Below are 22206 nucleotides of genomic sequence, written 5' to 3'. Positions count from 1 at the left end.
CCCAATACTGACTTCCAGAATGTTCCTTCAACCAATCAAGATTACCCAATTGCATTATCTCAAGTCCGTAGACCACCACAGGACCAAAATTTCCACAATCCAGGAAGGCTACACCAAACCTTAGGAATTCAGACCCACAATCTGTCTCGTATGACTATCAAATGCGGATTTTAGGGTCACATATAATACATATAATGAGGAGGGGGCGTCCGGGCACTATAGCCCTGTGGCTATGACTTCCGCCATGAAGTGCTTGGGCACTATAGTGTCTGGGCACTATAGCCCTGTGGCTATGATTTAAGCCATGAAGTGCTTGGTCACTCTGGTGTCTGGGCACTATAGCAATGTGGCTATGCCTTCAGCCATGAAGTGTCTGGGCACTATAGCAATGTGGCTATGCCTTCAGCCATGAAGTGCGTGGGCATTATAGTGTCTGGGCACTATAGCCCTGTGGCTATGCCTTCAGCCATGAAGTGCTTGGGCACTATAGTGTCTGGGCTCTATAGCCCTGTGGCTATGACTTCAGCCATGAAGTGCTTGGGCACTATAGTGTCTGGGCACTATAGCCCTGTGGCTATGACTTCAGCCATGAAGTGCTTGGGCACTATGGTGTCTGGGCACTATAGCCCTGTGGCTATGACTTCAGCCATGAAGTGCTTGGTCACTATGGTGTCTAGGCACTATAGCCCTGTGGCTATGACTTCAGCCATGAAGTGTCTGGGCACTATAGTGTCTGGGCACTATAGCAATGTGGCTATGCCTTCAGCCATGAAGTGCTTGGGCACCATAGTGTCTGGGCACTATAGCCCTGTGGCTATGCCTTCAGCCAAGATGTGTCTGGGCACTATAGAAATGAGGCTATGCCTTCAGCCATGAAGTGTCTGGGAACTTTAGCCCTGTGGCTTTGACTTCAGCCATGAAGTGCTTGGGCACTATAGTATCTGGGCACTATAGCCCTGTGGCTATGACTTCAGCCATGAAGTTCTTGGGCACTATAGTGTCTGGGCACTGTAGCCCTGTTGCTATGACTTCAGCCATGAAGTGCTTGGGCACTATAGCCCTGTGGCTATGCCTTCAGCCATGAAGTGTCTGGGCACTATAGCAATGTGGCTATGCCTTCAGCCATGAAGTGCTTGGGCACTATAGCAATGTGGCTATGACTTCAGCCATGAAGTGCTTGGCCACTATAGCAATGTGGCTATGACTTCAGCCAAGACGTGTCTGGGCACTATAGCCCTGTGGCTATGACTTCAGCCATGAAGTGCTTGGGCACTATAGTGTCTGGGCACTATAGCCCTGTGGCCATGCCTTCATCCATGAAGTGCTTGGTCACTATGGTGTCTGGGCACTATAGCCCTGTGGCTATAACTTCAGCCATGAAGTGCTTGGGCACTATAGTGTCTGGGCACTATAGCAATGTGGCTATGCCTTCAGCCATGAAGTGCTTGGGCACTATAGTGTCTGGGCACTATAGCCCTGTGGCTATGCTTTCAGCCAAGACGTGTCTGGGCACTATAGCAATGTTGCTATGCCTTCAGCCATGAAGTGTCTGGGCACTATAGTGTCTGGGCACTATAGCCCTGTGGCTTTGACTTCAGCCATGAAGTGCTTGGGCAGTATAGTATCTGGGCACTATAGCCCTGTGGCTATGACTTCAGCCATGAAGTGCTTGGGCACTATAGTGTCTGGGCACTGTAGCCCTGTGGCTATGCCTTCAGCCATGAAGTGCTTGGGCACTATAGTGTCTGGGCACTATAGCCCTGTGGCTATGCCTTCAGCCATGAAGTGCTTGGGCACTATAGTGTCTGGGCACTATAGCCCTGTGGCTATGCCTTCAGCCATGAAGTGCTTGGGCACTATAGTGTCTGGGCTCTATAGCCCTGTGGCTATGCCTTCAGCCATGAAGTGCTTGGGCACTATGGTGTCTGGGCACTATAGCCCTGTGGCTATGACTTCAGCCATGAAGTGCTTGGGCACTATGGTGTCTGGGCACTATAGCCCTGTGGCTATGACTTCAGCCATGAAGTGTCTGGGCACTATAGTGTCTGGGCACTATAGCAATGTGGCTATGCCTTCAGCCATGAAGTGCTTGGGCACTATAGTGTCTGGGCACTATAGCCCTGTGGCTATGCCTTCAGCCAAGATGTGTCTGGGCACTATAGCAATGTGGCTATGCCTTCAGCCATGAAGTGTCTGGGAACTATAGCCCTGTGGCTTTGACTTCAGCCATGAAGTGCTTGGGCACTATAGTATCTGGGCACTATAGCCCTGTGGCTATGACTTCAGCCATGAAGTGCTTGGGCACTATAGTGTCTGGGCACTGTAGCCCTGTTGCTATGACTTCAGCCATGAAGTGCTTGGGCACTATAGCCCTGTGGCTATGCCTTCAGCCATGAAGTGTCTGGGCACTATAGCAATGTGGCTATGCCTTCAGCCATGAAGTGCTTGGGCACTATAGCAATGTGGCTATGACTTCAGCCATGAAGTGCTTGGCCACTATAGCAATGTGGCTATGACTTCAGCCAAGACGTGTCTGGGCACTATAGCCCTGTGGCTATGACTTCAGCCATGAAGTGCTTGGGCACTATAGTGTCTGGGCACTATAGCCCTGTGGCCATGCCTTCATCCATGAAGTGCTTGGGCTCTATAGTGTCTGGGCACTGTAGCCCTGTGGCTATGCCTTCAAACATGACGTGCTTGGGCACTATAGTGTCTGGGCACTATAGCCCTGTGGCTATGACTTCAGCCATGAAGTGCTTGGTCACTATGGTGTCTGGGCACTATAGCCCTGTGGCTATGACTTCAGCCATGAAGTGCTTGGGCACTATAGTGTCTGGGCACTATAGCAATGTGGCTATGCCTTCAGCCATGAAGTGCTTGGGCACTATAGTGTCTGGGCACTATAGCCCTGTGGCTATGCTTTCAGCCAAGACGTGTCTGGGCACTATAGCAATGTTGCTATGCCTTCAGCCATGAAGTGTCTGGGCACTATAGTGTCTGGGCACTATAGCCCTGTGGCTTTGACTTCAGCCATGAAGTGCTTGGGCAGTATAGTATCTGGGCACTATAGCCCTGTGGCTATGACTTCAGCCATGAAGTGCTTGGGCACTATAGTGTATGGGCACTGTAGCCCTGTGGCTATGCCTTCAGCCATGAAGTGCTTGGGCACTATAGTGTCTGGGCACTATAGCCCTGTGGCTATGCCTTCAGCCATGAAGTGCTTGGGCACTATAGTGTCTGGGCACTATAGCCCTGTGGCTATGACTTCAGCCATGAAGTGCTTGGGCACTATAGTGTCTGGGCACTATAGCCCTGTGGCTATGACTTCAGCCATGAGGTGCTTGGGCACTATAGTGTCTGGGCACTATAGCCCTGTGGCTATGCCTTCAGCCAAGACGTGTCTGGGCACTATAGCAATGTGGCTATGCCTTCAGCCATGAGGTGTCTGGGCAATATAGTGTCTGGGCACTATAGCCCCGTGGCTTTGACTTCAGCCATGAAGTGCTTGGGCACTATAGTATCTGGGCACTATAGCCCTGTGGCTATGACTTCAGCCATGAAGTGCTTGGCCACTATAGTGTCTGGGCACTGTAGCCCTGTGGCTATGACTTCAGCCATGAAGTGCTTGGGCACTATAGTGTCTGGGCACTATAGCCCTGTTGCTATGCCTTCAGCCATGAAGTGTCTGGGCACTATAGCAATGTGGCTATGCCTTCAGCCATGAAGTGATTGCTATAGTGCCCAATGTGGCTATGACTTCAGCCATGAAGTGCTTGGGCACTATAGCAATGTGGCTATGACTTCAACCAAGACGTGTCTGGGCCCTATAGCCCTGTGGCTATGACTTCAGCCATGAAGTGCTTTGGCACTTTAGTGTCTGGGCACTATAGCCCTGTGGCTATGACTTCAGCCATTAAGTGCTTGGGCACTATGGTGTCTGGGCACTATAGCCCTGTGGCTATGACTTCAGCCATGAAGTGCTTGGGCACTATAGTGTCTGGGCACGATAGCCCTGTGGCTATGCCTTCAGCCATGAAGTGTCTGGGCACTATAGCAATGTGGCTAAGCCTTCAGCCATGAAGTGCTTGGGCACTATAGTGTCTGGGCACGATAGCCCTGTGGCTATGCCTTCAGCCATGAAGTGTCTGGGCACTATAGCAATGTGGCTAAGCCTTCAGCCATGAAGTGCTTGGGCACTATAGTGTCTGGGCACTATAGCCCTGTGGCTATGACTTCAGCCATGAAGTGCTTGGGCACTATAGCCCTGTGGCTATGCCTGCAGCCATGAAGTGTCTGAGCACTATAGTGTCTGGGCACTATAGCCCTGTGGCTATGACTTCAGCCATGAAGTGCTTGGGCACTATAGTGTCTGGGCACTATAGCCCTGTGGCTATGCCTTCAGCCATGAAGTGCTTGGGCACTATAGTGTCTGGACACTATAGCCCTGTGGCTATGACTTCAGCCATGAAGTGCTTGGTCACTATGGTATCTGGGCACTATAGCCCTGTGGCTATGACTTCAGCCATGAAGTGCTTGGGCACTATAGTGTCTGGGCACTATAGCCCTGTGGCTATGCCTTGAGCCATGAAGTGTCTGGGCACTATAGCAATGTGGCTATGCCTTCAGCCATGAAGTGCTTGGGCACTATAGTGTCTGGGCACTATAGCCCTGTGGCTATGACTTCAGCCATGAAGTGCTTGGGCACTATAGTGTCTGGGCACTATAGCCCTGTGGCTATGCCTTCAGCCATGAAGTGTCTGGGCACTATAGCAATGTGGCTATGCCTTCAGCCATGAAGTGTCTGGGCACTATAGAGTCTGGGCACTATAGCCCTGTTGCTATGCCTTCAGCCATGAAGTGTCTGGGCACTATAGCAATGTGGCTATGCCTTCAGCCATGAAGTGCTTGGGCACTATAGCAATGTGGCTATGACTTCAGCCATGAAGTGCTTGGGCAATATAGCAATGTGGCTATGACTTCAACCAAGACGTGTCTGGGCACTATAGCAATGTGGCTATGCCTTCAGCCATGAAGTGTCTGGGCACTATTGCCCTGTGGCTATGACTTCAGCCATGAAATGTCTGGGCACTATAGCCCTGTGGCTATGACTTCAGCCAAGACGTGAGTGGGCACTATAGACCTGTGGCTTTGACTTCAGCCAAGACGTGTCTGGGCACTATAGCAATGTGGCTATGCCTTCAACCAAGATGTGCCCAGACAGCCAAGATGTGTCTGGGCACTATAGCCCTGTGGCTATGACTTGAGCCCAGAAGCGTCAGCGCTCTATTTCCCTGTGACTTTGAGGGGAGGCGGTGGGACCAGTACTTGCACTGGAGAAGGCCACCTAATTCTTCATAATGGCCTGTGGCCTTTGTGCATTGTTTATTTTTTGTAGTATGTGTGTTATTGTTAGTGCCGCAATGCCTGAGGGATCACTTCGGCGCTTTAGAAATAATGCAACTAAGGTATAATATCACCCATCCGCAGACTCTTCCCGAGAGTCATTTCACGTCTAGTTCTTCTGGTCTCCAGAATGTATCCCAACCATTACCTCCTTCTCGTAAATAGAAATTGAGTTGAAACCTTAGCTTTTTTTTCACTTGTTGGCGCTCAAGCAACCATTGGCAGCGTCATGTGGCCTTCACTCAGTCATGGACTGTCCAATGACACCTGCCAAGCACTGCTCTCTTTGCCTGGAAGCTCATGCACAACAGAACTGCCCCCTTTGTTTTCAGTGGGCACCAACACAGGCACTTTAATGGGCCATGCCTCCCGCTGGGGCACTGCTTCCTGGAGGCTGGGGCCGCCGTGATGCGCCACTTGGCCTCCGCTGGGGTTTCCTGGGAAAGCACCTTCCTGGGGCCTTTTAGCCGAGGACTCCTGTTCTGTTCTCCTACTCCGAGAAACACCTGTGTTTGGAGTAGGACTGTTCTACAAAGCAAGGCCTCTGCTGTCGAATTCGGCCACTCTCCTGTGGCATGCTAAGATGGATACATTGTATATGTGTAATGGAGCCTGAGCTGAACCACAAGCAGTGCAAGCACTGGGAATGCTTAAACACATCTTGCACAGCACAGCTGCAGTTGAACGTGACTCTCAGAAGCCCTGAGTGTTTGGCAGATGGGCACGTGCCAGGCCATGGGTGGGCACTGGGCATGGAGTGCCAGTCTGCACCTCCAGCAGTGATCAGGGCTATTTATTGTAAATAGAGACAGTCATTGGTTGAGGCCTGGCCCCTCCACCAAAGCATTCAGCAGAGTCTAGACTAGAACTCGAATGACTTGGAGTGAAGCATGTGCTTCTGAGGGCAGTAATATTGTGGGAGTTCACGTTTTATGTGTTGGATGCATTCCCCCCGACCATCTCCTGGCAGCCAAAGGGCTGAGGGGCTGTGCACATGGTCTGTGCTGATCCCTGGATGTGACCGGTCTTACAGATGGGAGTTTGAAGCGGGTGTGGTTTACTCCCCAGTTTTTAAAGTTGGGAGTAAAATAATGTTTTAGGGAGTAAAAAAGTAAGTCCCATCCACAATGGAAGTATTTTATAAGCAAGTAAAAGTGTTAACCGTAGGACAGAAATGTTTGTGTAATAAATGTTTCTTTTCATGCACATTTTGTAATGTCTTTGTACCTCTTCAGATCTGGCAGAAATAATAGTATTGGTTCATTCTGTTTCCCTGCATGCACCCCTGGCCCAAACCTATCCATGGAGCTGTGTGGGTGCAAGCAGGGTGGCAGGCTCCCATGTGTCTGTCAGGCTCCCATGTGTCTGTTCTCTATTTTTTGTTTGGAGTCTGTGTACTCCCTGTTTTTCTTTTGTGGGAGTATTTGCCTGTTTGTGGGAGTGAAAGTGTCTGATCGGCCGCTTATCTGTAGGACTGGTTATGGCACCCATTCTTTCTTTGAGCGTGCACCTTTGTTTTAATGGATGGGCCTTGGTTCAACCCTCGCATGGGCAATCTTGCCTGAGAAACTAGGTGTGTGTGTTTGACTCCGCCCCGAAGGCCTGGGATGAAAACCAATAAATAAATAAATGGATCAAATAAGAACTGCCTTGCAAGACTGTTCGGATGGACACTGGTCCAACAGGGACTTGCTTTGTCAGTCCATGGGGTTGACCCTCACATTTCGGCATTTCAAGGGAAATGCTGCCCAGGGGAGCAAGATGGTGCCCGCTGGGTACCGGTCTGCAATCCTCCTGGTAGTACTGTGTGTGTCAGAGAACTGCTGTGTACCAGTGAGTTAATGATGTAATGCAGTAAACGCATAGGGCGCTTGTTATTGAGTTGTGTAATTCAGCTACGGGACCTGTTACGTGTAGATATACATGTAGGTGGGTCCACGCCGCCGAATTCTGGTCATTTGCACGTCGAAGTGCAGGGCAAAGGCAGCGCAAAATGAGTTTAATAGCAGTGATGCGGGAGAAGGTGATGTAAGGGTGGGAAAGAAGGCAAACGGCACACAGGTGGCGTTTTGATTGTTATCAACTTTTATTGGAAGTGCAAGTGGGTTCGGGCAATGCCCACTTTTCCCTAAAGCAGGGATTCTGTGCCACAACCAAAATGACTAATGTCTCAGTCAGGATGTCCAAATCAAAGCGTGTCCCCCGTCCTATGGCCAAACCTACTTCTGTCCCTTCCCCTTGAACTAAGGATAATGTAAAAAAGGGGATTCTCTGTAGCTTCCAGGGTTCTGTAGAAAACCAAAGTTCCAAAATTAGGTGCCCAAAATAGGATTCAAAACCAAAGTTCAGGAGCGGCTCCCTCCTCCTGACCGTTCTCAAAGTCCCCGTTACACCCAGCGGTATGATTGTTGCCATACAAACCTTCTCTGTGCCAGCGGGGATGTCTTTCGGCTGCCTGGCATCATCCTTCTGTTTCACATGCCACACGAGGATGCCTTTCCTTCTTTTAGCTTCATATAAGTTATCATTCAGTTATCAATATTAGGGGGATGACTTCCTCCCCCTGTTCTTTCTCAGGCTTTCGTGCAATTCTGTTCTTCCCAGGACAACCACGACACCAGGGTGGTGGTTTCCGTCTTCTGGTTTTTTACTATTCCCACTACCTATACTATGGCACCTCCCTATCCATCCACTTACCTTATTTCATGGCCCGCAAAGGTCCTTGGTCTTCCTGGGCGCCTTCCTACTGCTGTGGGGATTCCCCCTTCTCTCCACGTCCTTCGCCAAACCATGGCCACTCCGCACTGTTGGTCTTTGTCTGGTCAGCGTGGGGTTTTCTCTCCACCCGTACCTACCTTGAGGGAGGCCAGGAGTTGCACCTTCTTTGCCGTTGACTGGTCCCTCTTGACTGGATCCGCTCCGCAGCAGCTTTGTTCCTTCTCAATTTCCCGGTCTGTATCTATGCTACGGTTCCCAGTGTTCCTCCTTAAAGGACCACTCTCTTTCTGGTTTCCCCAGTGAGGGAGCCTCCAGCATCCCTTAGTTTCTTGCACGCCGCTGGCGCCCAAGGGTTTCCCCCTTTCTGCGGGGCAGACTGGGCCTCTTGGTACCCCCAGTGTGAGATTCCATCTCCACTTGGTTCCCCACAGACTGCTGGGGGTTGAAGGATTCCCTCTCTCTTTGGGTACTACCATGGTCTACAGCCCCCTTCTGTTGTAACACAGGGTTCCTGCTCCCTGCTCCGGTATCGACCCAAAAGGTTGTATCTAAAAGGTCATAGATATGGTTTGGCCACATTCGGCATAGGTATAAAATACTGAATCTCAAAATACAAAGGTAGGTGAGCGGGGGTTACAGGAGTGTCCCCTGCAATCCTACATTGGTATTTTTGGGGGCTGCAGGGGTGTTCCGCATATAAGAAACAATGCAGGGGACAAAACCTTTTTTTTTTTTAAAAAAGCTTGAATTGCAAAATGTGGCAGAGTGGGCCTCAGTATTTTGCAATTCAAGCTTTTTGTCTACAATCTTTTTACATACATCCCCCTGCTCCTCCAGGGAAGGCTTGACAGCACTTCCAAGTTTCCCTCTTCTATTTCTACTCCCCTTGGACAAATGAGCAACCGGCAACAGCTAGACTGCTCAAAATAGTTCTTAGGAGTACTCGTCATGCCTCCACTCCTCATCGTCCCAGTACTTGTTCCAAGTCTCAAACACTTATGTCGGTTCTGCGGGGCACTCTCCATTGCGCAGTGCATCATCTTCGTCCCAGTATGGATTAGTGTGCCGTCTCTAGGGGAACGGGAAGAGGATGGTTGGGATGAAATGTAAATATGCCACCTTCTTCTTGAAATATCATCATTGGAAGATGCTCCCCTTAGGGAAAAAGGGGCAACATCCGAGGATTTCCGAACCTTTAGGAACAGCCATGAAATGGTGGACGCTGTCTACTCTTTGTTCCACACTCTTTTCTTTCCCTCTCCTCCACTCTGCTCTCTTTTCCATGTTCGACCATCCCTCATTTCTTGTCTTCCTTCTATTCTTTCTGACATGGTAGCGGCCTGTGCAGCAGTGCCGCTCCCACAAACCCCTTCCCCACTCTCTGAGCAAAGAGGAGAAGGGGTTTGGTGTGGCTTGAGGAGTGGGCAGGCGAGGGAAAGCGGCATCACCATGTTGGTAGCCTGTAATACTCCCGCCATTAAGCACTATGTCTCTAGGTGCTGAGGAATGGCGAGGCCACAGTGAGTGAGGAGTCAGTGGAGACGGTGAGAGCAGTGCCAGGGCCTGGCTCCATTTCTGCCTCCTCTTAAATGTTTCCCTATTGGTTCTACCTTCCAGATCTCACTCACGATCTCACACTCTCCTTCTCTGTCATTCTTTGTTTCTCACTCACTCCCTCCCTTCTGATTCTGCTTAGGACCTACTAACAGGCCACCATCTCATCCAAGAGGCACTCCACAGCCATAGCTTTACATGTTCTGCCGGTTACTTGTGGTGCCTGTTGGTGTTGGCTTAATGAATGTACTATACATTTCATGAGACAGCGCAACCTTTAACTTTCTTAACAAAATAGCTCTTTGCAGGACCAACCAAGAGTTAGAAGGGTTCCCCATTTTCTGGCAGAGGAAGGTGCGTGTGCTCCAAAGCTGAGAGATGTTCTTGACCCCCGAGTGTGAGGCTTGCGACTGAGTCCCACTCCGCCTTACAGGTGCACCTGCTAGCCGCTGACTGACTGCTCTCAACCTCTATTAACTGAAGTCTTTTAGGTTCCTGGTAGTTATTAGTAAGGTCCAAATGTTATAATGGTGTTACCTGGGATTGTCCAATCCTTTTATTAATGATTCCGCCATTTTTCTTTCCTATATAGATAACATCATCAAAGGAATTCTGCTCAAAACCAAGGAATACCGACTGACGGCTGCGCTGGACAGGTGAGAGTGGCCCCCATTATTATTATATTTATTGAGCTTTATCCTACCCCTAGGGGATAACTGAGGGCTGGTGAGAAACTTAGCTAAGTGGGAGAAGGGTGATTTCCTGAGGGCTTCCAAGAGGACAGGGGCCATGGGGTAATGAGACTTGTGCAACGTCTCTAGGACCCAGGGCTGATGTGGGAACAGAGGGCCATAGCGTGAAGGGTGGATGAGCGATATGAGGTGGACTCTTGTGGACAGTGGCCAAATGGTCAATGTGACCTGTGATCTCACAGGGACTTCTGGGGACTAAAATACTACAAAGTGCCAGTAGCGATCAAGGACCATTGGTGCATTGGAAATCAGGACAGCACTTTCAGTCGTCGTCAAGCCAACAACTGGCCCTCAATCTAAAGTCAAAGTGGGTACTCCACGCGAGCCAGAGCAATCATGATAACTCCTAAGTCTGCATGAAAGTGACCTGAGGTACAGAATGACCCAGAAGATGGCGTGATCTTAGAAAAGGTACTTAAGCACCTAGTTCCAGCCCCCCCCCCACCACTCTCCATCTACTCTGGGTCTGGGTAATCTCCTCCCTCCTTTTCCTCCTGTAGTTCTTTGCAGATCCCATGCTCCAAATTTCAAGCCCCTCCCCCTGTTCTTGGCTCCTTGCTCCTTTGTTTCGATCCCTTGTGGACTGCTCCCCTCACTGTGTGGTGCCCACATGACTTGTAAAGAAGGCCCCCTGTTTTCTGTTTTTACTTATTTTTACACGTACATACAGATGGATATCAATCTAATTTCTGTATTTATTTATAAAGTTAGAAATAAATGGAAAAGCCGGCCTTTCTACATGGCTCCCTATGGTACCATTAATGCATCGCATGGCAATCTCATTGCAGACTGGCAGAGTGTAAAGGTTGTGTTAGAAACCTGAAGGGGTCTCACCCGCTAGTCCCCGGGGATCTGTCATCCTGGCGACCAGGACACGGCCATCGCTATTGGATCCAGTTCCTGGGGGTGGACTAGTACGGGAGGATCACCTGGATGGGGGGGTCTTCAGGGAGTGGGAGTGGGACACCGAAAGGTGTGATGCGGTATCCCCTTCCTTATGACACTTTTTCCCCATCCTGCCCAGTAGGATATTTAGAAACTCTACCCCCCCTGTTTTCCAACACAAACACTTTCTCACACCGTGAGCGACAACAGACTAAAACCAGAGCTGTTTACCTGACACGTCCGTACACAAGGGTCAGGCCGAGTCAGGCAATTGCCCACAAAGACACACACACACACACACACCTGACTGCCCTTTCCCATCCCGACTGGGATAGAAGGCGGAGCATGAGAGAACACTCTGAGCATGGCCGAACGCACGAGGAAGCAGCTATACCAGGACAGCAGTTCACTTGAAACGGAGGAGAAAGGCAGTGAGATCTGAAACGCCGTCAAGGAGGGAGTTGCCCATGCCCTTTTCAACCCAGACCTGCAAAGCCTCAGAGAAAGGAAACCTAAGACCGGGAGTTGCAGCTGGTGAATGGTGTGAGGGATGTCAGCGGCACATGGAACCCCCCGCACTGATAGCCAGGGTGGGGAGATGCAGTTGCCATCGTGGTACCGTCCTTGACTCCAGCGAAAAAAAGAAACGCCAATGAGTTCAGCACAGCCGGTGAGTCGGAAGAACCAGATAGTGGGCCGGACTGTGATAGGCTCAAGGTTGCAGGACAACATTAAGAATATTAACAGACAGCAGTCTTTTTGTGAATATACTTGGTACCAGAGATAGTGGTCCGGCGCCATGTGGGCATTCATTCGAAGGTCTCTAGCTGGTACCCCTCTCCTGAACAAGAGAATGTGGAATTAAAAAAAGCATTGAAACTACACGTACAAAGAGGCCATGGGGAAGGCTGGCGTGAGGTGTCAAGGGTGTCATACAAGGGTCAATCCAAACCCTTTGCACAATCGAAAGTCATTGACATGTTGGAGACGTTTTGACGATTGTGAAATTGTGAACCCGACTGAGGGAATTGTAAAACAGGCTTTTTCACCCAGCTGATGGGAACGTTGCGTGAACTGTGATTTTGTGAAGCCCTCAATTGCCATAGGTAAATAGTACCCAGCGAGACGAGATCGCCCTTCAGAAGTCTCTGTTCAAATTGGCAAGTGCTTTGGGAGGCTGGCGCTGAAAGAAGGTTCGGAGCCCGGCTCAGGGGGATCCTAGGGTGAAGAGTAGTCGCCCGACGTGAAGATTACCAGAAGGAACTCTTTTTGTTTTGTTGGTTATAGAATATCAGGCCCTCTGAAGCAAGAGACTTTCCATGAGAACAGACTTGGGCACAAACGCCCTGATATAGAGAAAAGGAACTGTAAACTCATGCCAGAGAAGCCCAAGAGTGTGCTGTGCTCAAGAGTCCCGCTTTGTCCCATGCTAAAATCGTGGGGAAGGGAGACCACGGCCATAACATCCTGACTTATCATTTTTTTAAAATCCTTTTCTTTTCTTGTGAACATTATCCCACGCTATTTTGTAGCATAGCGGTAAGGATTGGCAATAGGTTTTGTAAGTATAGGCACTTTTTATTTGATTAGACTCCACTAGGACTGCCATATGGTTGTAGCTTGTTCCCATCTCAGATTTAGGTTTAGATTAGGTGTTTATCTCTCCCATTTTACAGTTTAATAAGCACCCTTGACCTGTGATCACTTCCCCACTCATCCCCGTTTCTGCTTCAGCTTCCACTAGCTGAAGCAGAAACGGGGATGGGTGGGGAATGTTTTTTTTCTCCATTTACTTCCAGCTCGACAGGGGGTGGGGGATTGGTGCTACGTAGTTTGCAGACCAAGGCACTTTTGAAAGGTGCGAATCCAATCTTTATCGTGTCAATGGAAAGGTGCGAATCCAATCTTTATCGCGTCAATGGATCTCTGCATGGCAGATATGGTGGACCGACCAACTCTATGGTCCAAGTTGAGAGACCTGGGTACGCCTCAACATCTGCTGATATAATTATAGAACTATATCCAGACACAAAACTAAAAGTTTGTTTAAATACACAGGGTTTGTTGTCATCTGAGATTATTATTACCAATGGGCTGAGACAGGGTTGCATGCGAGCCCCTAACTTGTTCAACTTGAATGCGACTGGAGCCAATAGAGCTCTGGAAAACAAGGGTCTTGTTTCACCTAAATTGAGAGATGTCTGCATTGGATGGATCTATGCGGACGACTTTCTGTTACTAGATAGTACAAAAGTTGGTTTACAAAGTCTGATTAACGAATTTGTGAAATTTGTCACTAAGTTACATTTAAAAATAAATCCTATGGAAACTATTATTTTACGTCTGGGTAAAGCTAACGGGAGTCAATTTGCATATACATGGTACTGTGAGGGCAAACATATAAAATGTCACAATGCTTACAAATATTTGGGTTACTATTTCTCTGGAACAGGGTCGATAACTCTGATTAAAAACCACCTGAAGCTAAAGGCTGAAACGGCATTGCAGCAAATGCGTATTATAGAGAAAAAATATGGTAAATTCTCCATGGAACCGTTGAGAAAATGTTATACAATGAAAGTGCTACCAAGGTTACTATATGGCTTGGAACTTTTTGCATTTGAATTCATGGATTATCTAAAGCTGCTGGAGGGCATTAAATGGAGAGGGACTTTGTTTTTCATTCCTAAGTGTGCGCCAATAGAACATATTGGATACGCATTTGGACTCTTTGACATCTCTTGTATTATGGAAAAGAGCACTTTTGTGGAGGAAATGCATAATTCTCCAGCATGGGGTCTGGCATGGATTCACATGCTCATGAATATTCCCCGTCGTCAGGCTGGGAATCCTCGGTAAAGAAAAAACCAGTATCAGTTTCGTTTCTGATCTGTCTTTCGTAGTAATAACCAATCACTGGTCTCTGCGTCATACTGACCACAGCCAATGACTGCCCTCTACCTAAGCACCGCCTCTGGCAGCCATCTTCAGATTTTTACCGCACGTTCATGTGTTGGGATCCTCGTGCTATTGCTCTCGAGCGTTAGTGCTGTTTTTCGCGCTTTTTCACAAAAAAACTTCGATTCTTTCGGTCAAAAGAGCCTCAAGCTCCACCGATCCTACATCCGATCAACGGGGACCCGTGTCGGATTCATCTGTGCCCCTCAAGGGTGAAGATTTCGTCGAGCTACGCTTCGGAGGACTCCAGAAGCTTCTCAGGCCCGGTCTCGGAGATGGCCCAGGAGAAGGGAAGCTCGACGCCCGGAAAGCTGTTCAGGGTCTGCCCTGGATGCCAGCTGCAGAACGTCTTCAAGGAGGACGAACACTCTTTCTGCCTTTACTGCCTTCATGAGGACAAGACGCACGTGGAGAAGGACTGTGCGTTTTGCGGCAACATGTCGGAACGGACCATGAAGGACCGCCATCAACGTCTCGCCAACTGGCTGGAGGGTAAGAGCCCGTCTGGCGAGAAGAAGAAGAAATCCGAGCGGTCTTCTAAGACCTTTGAGGGCGCCCCGGCGACGGGGGCCCAACATAAGGCCAAGCACCGCGAGTCCGCTGGCACCGGGAGCGCCGAACGGTCGGGCTCTACGGGCGCCAGGCAGGGCGCACCCTCCCCGGCACCATCAACCACGAGCCAACGCTCTGGGTCGGGTAAGAGGAAGGCCGAGCACCCGGCGAAGCTCCTGGAGAGGCCCCGGTCGAGCTCTAAGGCAGAGGAGGAGCGTGGCAGTGCCCCCTCCCTCAAGGATAAGGCGGTGAGCGCACCTAAGGTGGTGAAGGCCTTGATCCATCCGACCAAGCCCTCTATCGAAACGGTCGCGGCGGCCCTGGCTCAGCCTGTGGTGGCTACACCAGTGGTGGCGACCTCAGGGCCCAGAATCTCCCTGCCTCCGCGGAGGGAGTCTTCCTTTGTGCCCATCGATAGGACCCCCGTGAAACCCTCCGTGGGGAAGAAGAAAGGGGGGCAGGGCGTCGTCGTAGATTCGGCCTCAACCTCAGAAGAGGAGCTGATCGAGGTCTTAAGCCACGGCCTAGGCGTGGAAGAAGGCCAGCCCGCCGGAATGGACCCCGAGGCAGGTGACGACGACGACATCGTCGAGGATACCGACGGGGCCCCTGCTCGCCCGTCGGATTCCCCTCTGCCAGCGCCGCAAGACAACTCGGCGGCCATTTTGTTGGCCATACAGTCCTTATGCTCCGAGATAAGGACGAGGCTACCGTTACCGACGGAGGAACCTCTCCCGTCGGGGGATCCAGAACCGGGACCTTCTGGTGTTCCCCCTACCAAGAAAAGAAGGATCCATCCACCACCTCCTTTTCAACCGTCGCGCCCCGTCCAGCCCTCCTACCCGTCCACCCGAGGGGATGATACGGGGACTGACACGGCAGCGACGGGTACGGACGACGAGGCATACGACGAGGATTTTCCGTCGTCGCCTCCCACCAGGGCTTCTCCGCCCGACGAGATCGGATCTTTCCACTCCATGATCTCCAGGGCTTCCGAGCTTTTCCAACTCTGCCCTGAGGAGAAGAAAAAGGAAGGCTTCCTTTATCAGCGGCGCGAGGCCAAGAGGAAGACGGTCCTCGCAGTGCCTCTGTTGGACGACATTTGGGATGAGGGCCTTTCCCTCCTCAAGAACCCTTCCACGACGCCAGCTAGAAGAGACCGGTACGAGAAAAAGTACCGGGTCCCGGACACGGCCCCCCTATGCCTCCGGGCGCAGCCTACCCCGGACTCCGTCGTCTCCGCGGCAGCCAGGAAGAAAGCGGGGGGGGTGCGGCCTCCACATCGACTTCCCCGCCGGACGGCGAGGGAAAGAAACTGGATGCTATGGGACGTAGAGTCATCTCGTCGGCAGCGACGACGATTAAAGCGGCCAACGCCTTGGCTATCGTGGCCCGCTACGACAGGGAGCTCTGGTACAAGATAGCTCCCCTGCTGGATTTTCTGCCGGACGACAAGAGGGCGGAGGCCCTTGAGATCCTGCAGGAAGGTGAGGTGGCGTCGGACCACGCCATCACCGTGGCGACGGACATCGCCGACACTGGGTTCCGCCAGCTGGGCAACGGCGTTTGCCTTCGACGTCGTGGATGGCTCAAAGCTACAGACTTTCGGCAGGACGTCCAGACCAGAGTCCTGGACATGCCCTTCAACGGGAACAACCTGTTTGGGAAGACAGTGGACGATTCCCTTCAGGCCATCAAGGCGGATACTGAGACGGCCAGGGCCCTTGGAGTCCTGCAGCAACGACGTACGCCCTTTCGGAGCGGCGGAGGCAAGGGCGCCTCCAAAGGTTCCGGCGGCGGTTTCGCTTCCTACCGTCAAGCGGCCCGCTCGTCGTCGCAAGAGGCCTACAGAGGACGAGGCAAGTCTAGCGGACCCCGCCGTCGTCGCCAAGGAGGTCAAGGCGGCAAGGCCGCGTCCAAGCAGGATTGAACCGGCCGTGGGGTCGGGCCCCCACCGAAGCACCCCGGTGGGAGGCCGGCTGGCGGGCTTCGTCAGCGTGTGGGAGTCCATCTCCACCGACCGTTGGGTGCTGGACGCCCTGGCCCGGGGCCACGCGCTCGAGTTTCAAAGAAGGTGCCCGCGCGTCCCCCCCGTGGCCAGGAAAGAACTTCACGTCCCTCAACTTCTCCTGGAGGTAAAGGCGATGCTCAGAAAGGGCGCCATCGAACTCGTCCCAAAGAGGCTTCGGGGCTCCGGAGTCTACTCGCGATACTTCCTCGTGAAGAAGAAGACGGGAGGATGGCGCCCCATCCTAGACCTGCGACGTCTGAACAAGTTCATCAAGGCGCAGAAGTTCCGGATGGTCACCCTCCAGCACGTCCTGGGTCAGCTGGAGGAAGGAGACTTCCTATCGTCGTTGGATTTGGAGGATGCCTACTTCCACATTCCCATCCTAAAGGGGCACCGAAAATTCCTCAGATTCGTGGTCCAAGGGCGTCATTACCAGTTCAAAGCCCTTCCCTTCGGACTACGGTCGGCACCCAGGGTATTCACCAAGTGCCTCGCACCGGTGGCGGCGCAGCTGCGCCGCGAGGGGATTCACGTCTTACCCTACCTGGACGACTGGCTCATCCGCGCCAAGACGAGGGAGCTCGCCGTGGTCCACACGGCAAGGACCGTCCAACTCCTCACAGACCTGGGATTCTCCGTGAACTACGCCAAATCCCACCTGGTGCCCGCGCAAGTCGCACTGTTTCTGGGAGCGAGGCTCGACACAGTGTCCCTTCTGCCCTCCCCGTCGGAGGAGAGGACCAGGACCATCTTGGGCAAGGTGCAACGGATGTTGGTGGCCGACGCGGCCAAGGTGAGGTCCATCAAGTCCCTCCTCGGGATGATGTCTTCCTGCATCTACCTCATTCCCATGTGCAGGCTCCGGATGCGCCCGTTGCAAGAATTCCTGGATGCGCGCTGGATCCAGACGACGGGCAGCTTCGAGGAAAGGATCAAGCTCGACGAGAGTTTCCGACGAGCGATACGGTGGTGGGGCACCCGCGAGCATCTGACGGCGGGCATGGACTTCCAGACCCCAGCCCACCAGGAGACTGTGACCACGGATGCCTCCCTGGAAGGGTGGGGAGCGCACACCGAAAATCTGCACGCAAGGGGACTCTGGCTCCCGGCGGAGAAGTCCCTGCATATCAACGTCCTGGAGCTCCGTGCAGTGTTTTGGGCCCTCAGGTCCTTCCTTCCGTCCCTCAAGGGCAAGGTGGTGAGGATCTTCACCGACAACACCACCACCATGTTTTACATCAGGAAACAGGGCGGAACCAGGTCCCCAGCGCTGTCCAAGGAGGCGCAGGACCTGTGGCATTGGGCCGTCGCCCAAGGGATTTTTCTGGTGCCGTTTCATCTGGCAGGGATAAAAAACACCATCGCCGACTCACTCAGCAGGGAGCTGCGCTCGTGCCACGAGTGGGAACTACGGCAGGATCTGGTGGATCGCCTCTTCCGACGGTGGGGCACACCCCAGATCGACCTGTTCGCGACGGCAACGAACACCAAGTGCCGGAGGTTCGCCAGCAGGTTTCCCCAGACGAGGAGCATGGGCGATGCTTTCTCGTTCCCCTGGGAGGGCCTGTTCCTCTACGCGTTCCCTCCCTTGCCTCTGCTAATCCGGCTCGTCAACCAGCTCAAGAGGTCACGGTGCAGGATGATCCTCGTCGCACCTGCGTGGCCGAGGCAGATATGGGTCCCGGACCTTCTGGACTTGTCAGCGTCCCCGCCGATCAAGCTGCCGGCGGACGCGGATCTACTCTCCAGGGAAGGAGGCGCCATCCTCCACCACGACCCGAAGTCGCTGAACTTGCAGGCCTGGCTCCTGCAGCGCTAGAGTTTGGAGGATACGACATACCGGCCGATTGCAGAGAGGTTCTTGCAAAGGCCAGGGCGTCCTCGACTCTTAAATGCTACGGACACAAATGGAAGAGGTTCTCTGTCTGGTGCCACGCACAGAAGATTAACCCTCTACGGATTACGGCTCCCCAAGTACTGCCGTACCTGCTGACGCTGGCCAAAGCTGGTCTGGCACACGCGTCCATCAAGATTCATCTTGCTGCGATCTCCCGATACACCAGAACCACGGGGCGGACGTCCTTGTGGTCTCATCGTCTGGTGAAAGAGTTCATGAAGGGACTGTTCAGATCGTTCCCGCCGGTGAAGGCCCCGGCCCCGGCGTGGGAGCTCAACGTGGTGCTGACCAAGCTCATGGGACCTCCGTTCGAGCCTCTGCACTCGGCCCCGTTGAAGTTTCTATCGTGGAAAACATCTTTTCTTGTGGCCATCACCTCCGCACGACGAGTGGGAGAGATCCAGGCCCTTTCCTGCAAGGCCCCGTACTTGACTTTCCACGACACAAGGGTAGTGCTCAGGACGCACCCCTCCTTCATGCCCAAGGTGCCGTCGGACTTCCATTTCAACGAACCCTTGGTGTTGCCTGTGTTCTTCCCGTCGCCTTCGTCGCCGGCTGAGAGGACTTTGCACTCGCTGGATGTGGCTAGAGCGCTGAAGTTCTACGTAGACCGCACAAAGTGTTTTCGGAAGACGTCACAACTCTTTGTGAACTTTGGACCTGTCAATCAGGGGAAGGCTCTCTCGAAGGCTTCCATTTCCAGATGGCTCTCCGGCTGTATCATGTACTGTCATCGGTTGGCAAACCGACCGCTGCCTGGCCGTCCGAGAGCCCATTCCACCAGAGCGATCGCAGCTACCACGGCGTTCCTATCTGGTGTGCCCCTGCTGGACATATGCAGGGCTGCTACGTGGAGGTCGACGCACACCTTCACGAAATTCTACTGCGTCGACCGGGATTCCAGGGAGGAGTCCAGGGTCGGCCAAGCAGTGCTGCGCAACCTGTTCGCCTGAGGTGAGCCTGGTGAGGAGGTAAGATGCTTAATGTTGAGTTTATGTGATGCTTAATGTTGAGCCTTTGCCACCTCCCGTGGTTGTGCATGTGTGTACTGCTATGTATTCTTTATTCATGAGCATGTGAATCCATGCCAGACCCCATGCTGGAGAAGGAACAAGTTACTTACATGTAACTGTTGTTCTCCAGCATGGGTCTGGCATGGATTCACATGCGAACCCTCCCGCCTACCCCTCTGCGGCTCTTCACTTGGTCATACTGCCACTTCACGTGCTTCCAAATCTGAAGATGGCTGCCAGAGGCGGTGCTTAGGTAGAGGGCAGTCATTGGCTGTGGTCAGTATGACGCAGAGACCAGTGATTGGTTATTACTACGAAAGACAGATCAGAAACGAAACTGATACTGGTTTTTTCTTTACCGAGGATTCCCAGCCTGACGACGGGGAATATTCATGAGCATGTGAATCCATGCCAGACCCATGCTGGAGAACAACAGTTAGAGGTAAGTAACTTGTTCCTTGATAGAGATGTGGATTTGTATGGGTTCCTAGTGATTCCATCGACAACGATACTATTGACACAAAAAGCATCGAAAAAACCTATTAAATGCATTTTTTTTAATATAGGGGCTCCCTCAAGACCTCCGTTTTTTAGCCTTAAAACCCAATTTTTACTAAACTAAACCCTTTAACATTTAAAAAAATGCATTTGATGGGGTTTATTTGATGCATTTTTTTCAATGGTTTGTTCTGTCGATGCTTTGGATTCGATGGAATTACCGGACACCCTTATACGCAAGTGTGGGTGCTGAAACTTCAGGTGATTTCAGGAATAAATTGAAAACTGAGGTCGAAGACTCATTACAAAATGTCGGGGCATCCACTGACATGTTACTCAGCAATCCTGTAAGGATGAAGAGCGCCTTGAAAGGTAGTGATTGGCAACATAACACGACCACTATTCGACATTCTAAGATCTAGTGTCGGGCCCATGCTTTCTGGAAGTGTTTCCCTGCAATGGAGGGATACTCGCTGAAGTATCCAAGTAGACAGATACGCAATGACTATATGCGCTTCAGCAGGAATGTGCTGCATACCAATTACACAGGGAATATTCGGAATAAGTTCTCTGACACATTGAAATGGTCTAGATTTTGTAGGAATGATGGAACTGATGAAACATTGGAACATATGGCCCTGCTCTTACTACTCAAAGAATAGTGTATTTTGAACAATTTGTAAACTCTGTATGTTCTGTCAATAGAGAGCAATTATGGTACCAAATGCTGCATAGAAATTCGACTGTTTTAAGCATTCGCGTAATAGCATTTCTGAAAAATATTTGCGAATTGAGCTAAATATCATAACTAGTGTTGAGTGTCAAACCCCAACTCAAACATGGTATGCCTCTTTTGTCAACAAAGTGGTAGAATTACCACGTATGGCAGTAGGCCTTATCACTTTATATTGGCTCTATGTTTTATAAGAGATGTAAGTTAGATGTGCTGTAAATGTCTTTTATGAAAAATTAAGGGGTTTCTTTTAATTTATATACATATGTATAAATAAGGTATGAATAATGTTCTGCAAAAATTATGTAAATATGTTGTGTAAAAAAAAAAGTTTTCTTTTAGTGTTTTTCTCTTTTGTAAAGGTTTAAAAATAAACCTAAACAAAAAAAAATCTCCAGCATTTGTGCCGGCATGGATTATCATTCTGGCGCAGATGCTGGCAATCAGGCGGACCCCATAGGGATCGATTGTATATACTGGCAGTGTTTTCAATTAAACGCTGTCCGACAGCATTGATTTGTAATTATGAACACTGTTTACCATTCGCACCTGGTAAGCTGTGTTCACAATTAAAAGTAAACACTGCCTGCCATGCGAGGTTGCCAGGCAGCGTTTACTCACTTTTCACGGCAGTGTGTAAAGGTACAGGGCTCCTGGACAAATGATAGAGACATGCCAACACATACCGCCTCCCCACTGCCAAATTACTAAATTTGACTGCAAATTACTAAATTGACGAATAGGAGCTCCATGTTGATCTGGTCGCATCCTTCACTGCAGCAAGTGTTTGATGAAATGCTGGAACTGTAGTGGTGATATGCATCAAGTGCATGATGAAATGCAGCGACTATACCTGTTCTTCAGGGGTGTTGCTAGGGGGGGGGCTAAGGGGGCTATAGCCCCTGATCTTTTGGTTGTAGCCCCGGATAGAATCTCAGGAGCTACAGCCAAAATACTAGCTAGCCCCCAGTCCCAACAGTTCCGACATCAGCTTAGCCCCGGGTCTTTTCCAGACCTAGCAACTCCCCTGCTGTTCTTTAAGCAGCAATATTGTTGGCATCTTGAATTATATATATTTTCAGGGCGGGGTTGAACTGTATGAACTTCATTTGGCAAACATTAGTGTTTGAATTATGGAGACGCAGGTATTGAGCCTTTCTGTTTGTGGAAAATTGCCTGATTGAATAATGTTACAGAAGAGCATCGATCAAGCAATCAATAGGGATCCACCA

At 51.1% G+C, this 22206-nt stretch overlaps 1 protein-coding gene across 4 annotated transcripts in view; it reads left to right on the top strand.

Moving 5' to 3' along the window:
- The window catches only part of ST3GAL3 (ST3 beta-galactoside alpha-2,3-sialyltransferase 3), a 1489309-nt gene that overhangs the window by 899546 nt on the left and 567557 nt on the right, over positions 1 to 22206 (top strand). For all 4 annotated transcript variants that reach the window (XM_069642409.1, XM_069642406.1, XM_069642407.1 and 1 more), the window contains one exon: positions 10268 to 10331. In XM_069642409.1, the coding sequence (XP_069498510.1) occupies positions 10268 to 10331 (64 nt within the window). The remainder of the gene's footprint in view (positions 1 to 10267; positions 10332 to 22206) is intronic.

Source organism: Ambystoma mexicanum, chromosome 1q, assembly GCF_040938575.1.
Source record: "Ambystoma mexicanum isolate Mex_15411 chromosome 1q, UKY_AmexF1_1, whole genome shotgun sequence".
Lineage (NCBI taxonomy): Eukaryota > Metazoa > Chordata > Amphibia > Caudata > Ambystomatidae > Ambystoma > Ambystoma mexicanum.
This window is presented reverse-complemented; position numbering and strand designations above follow the sequence as displayed.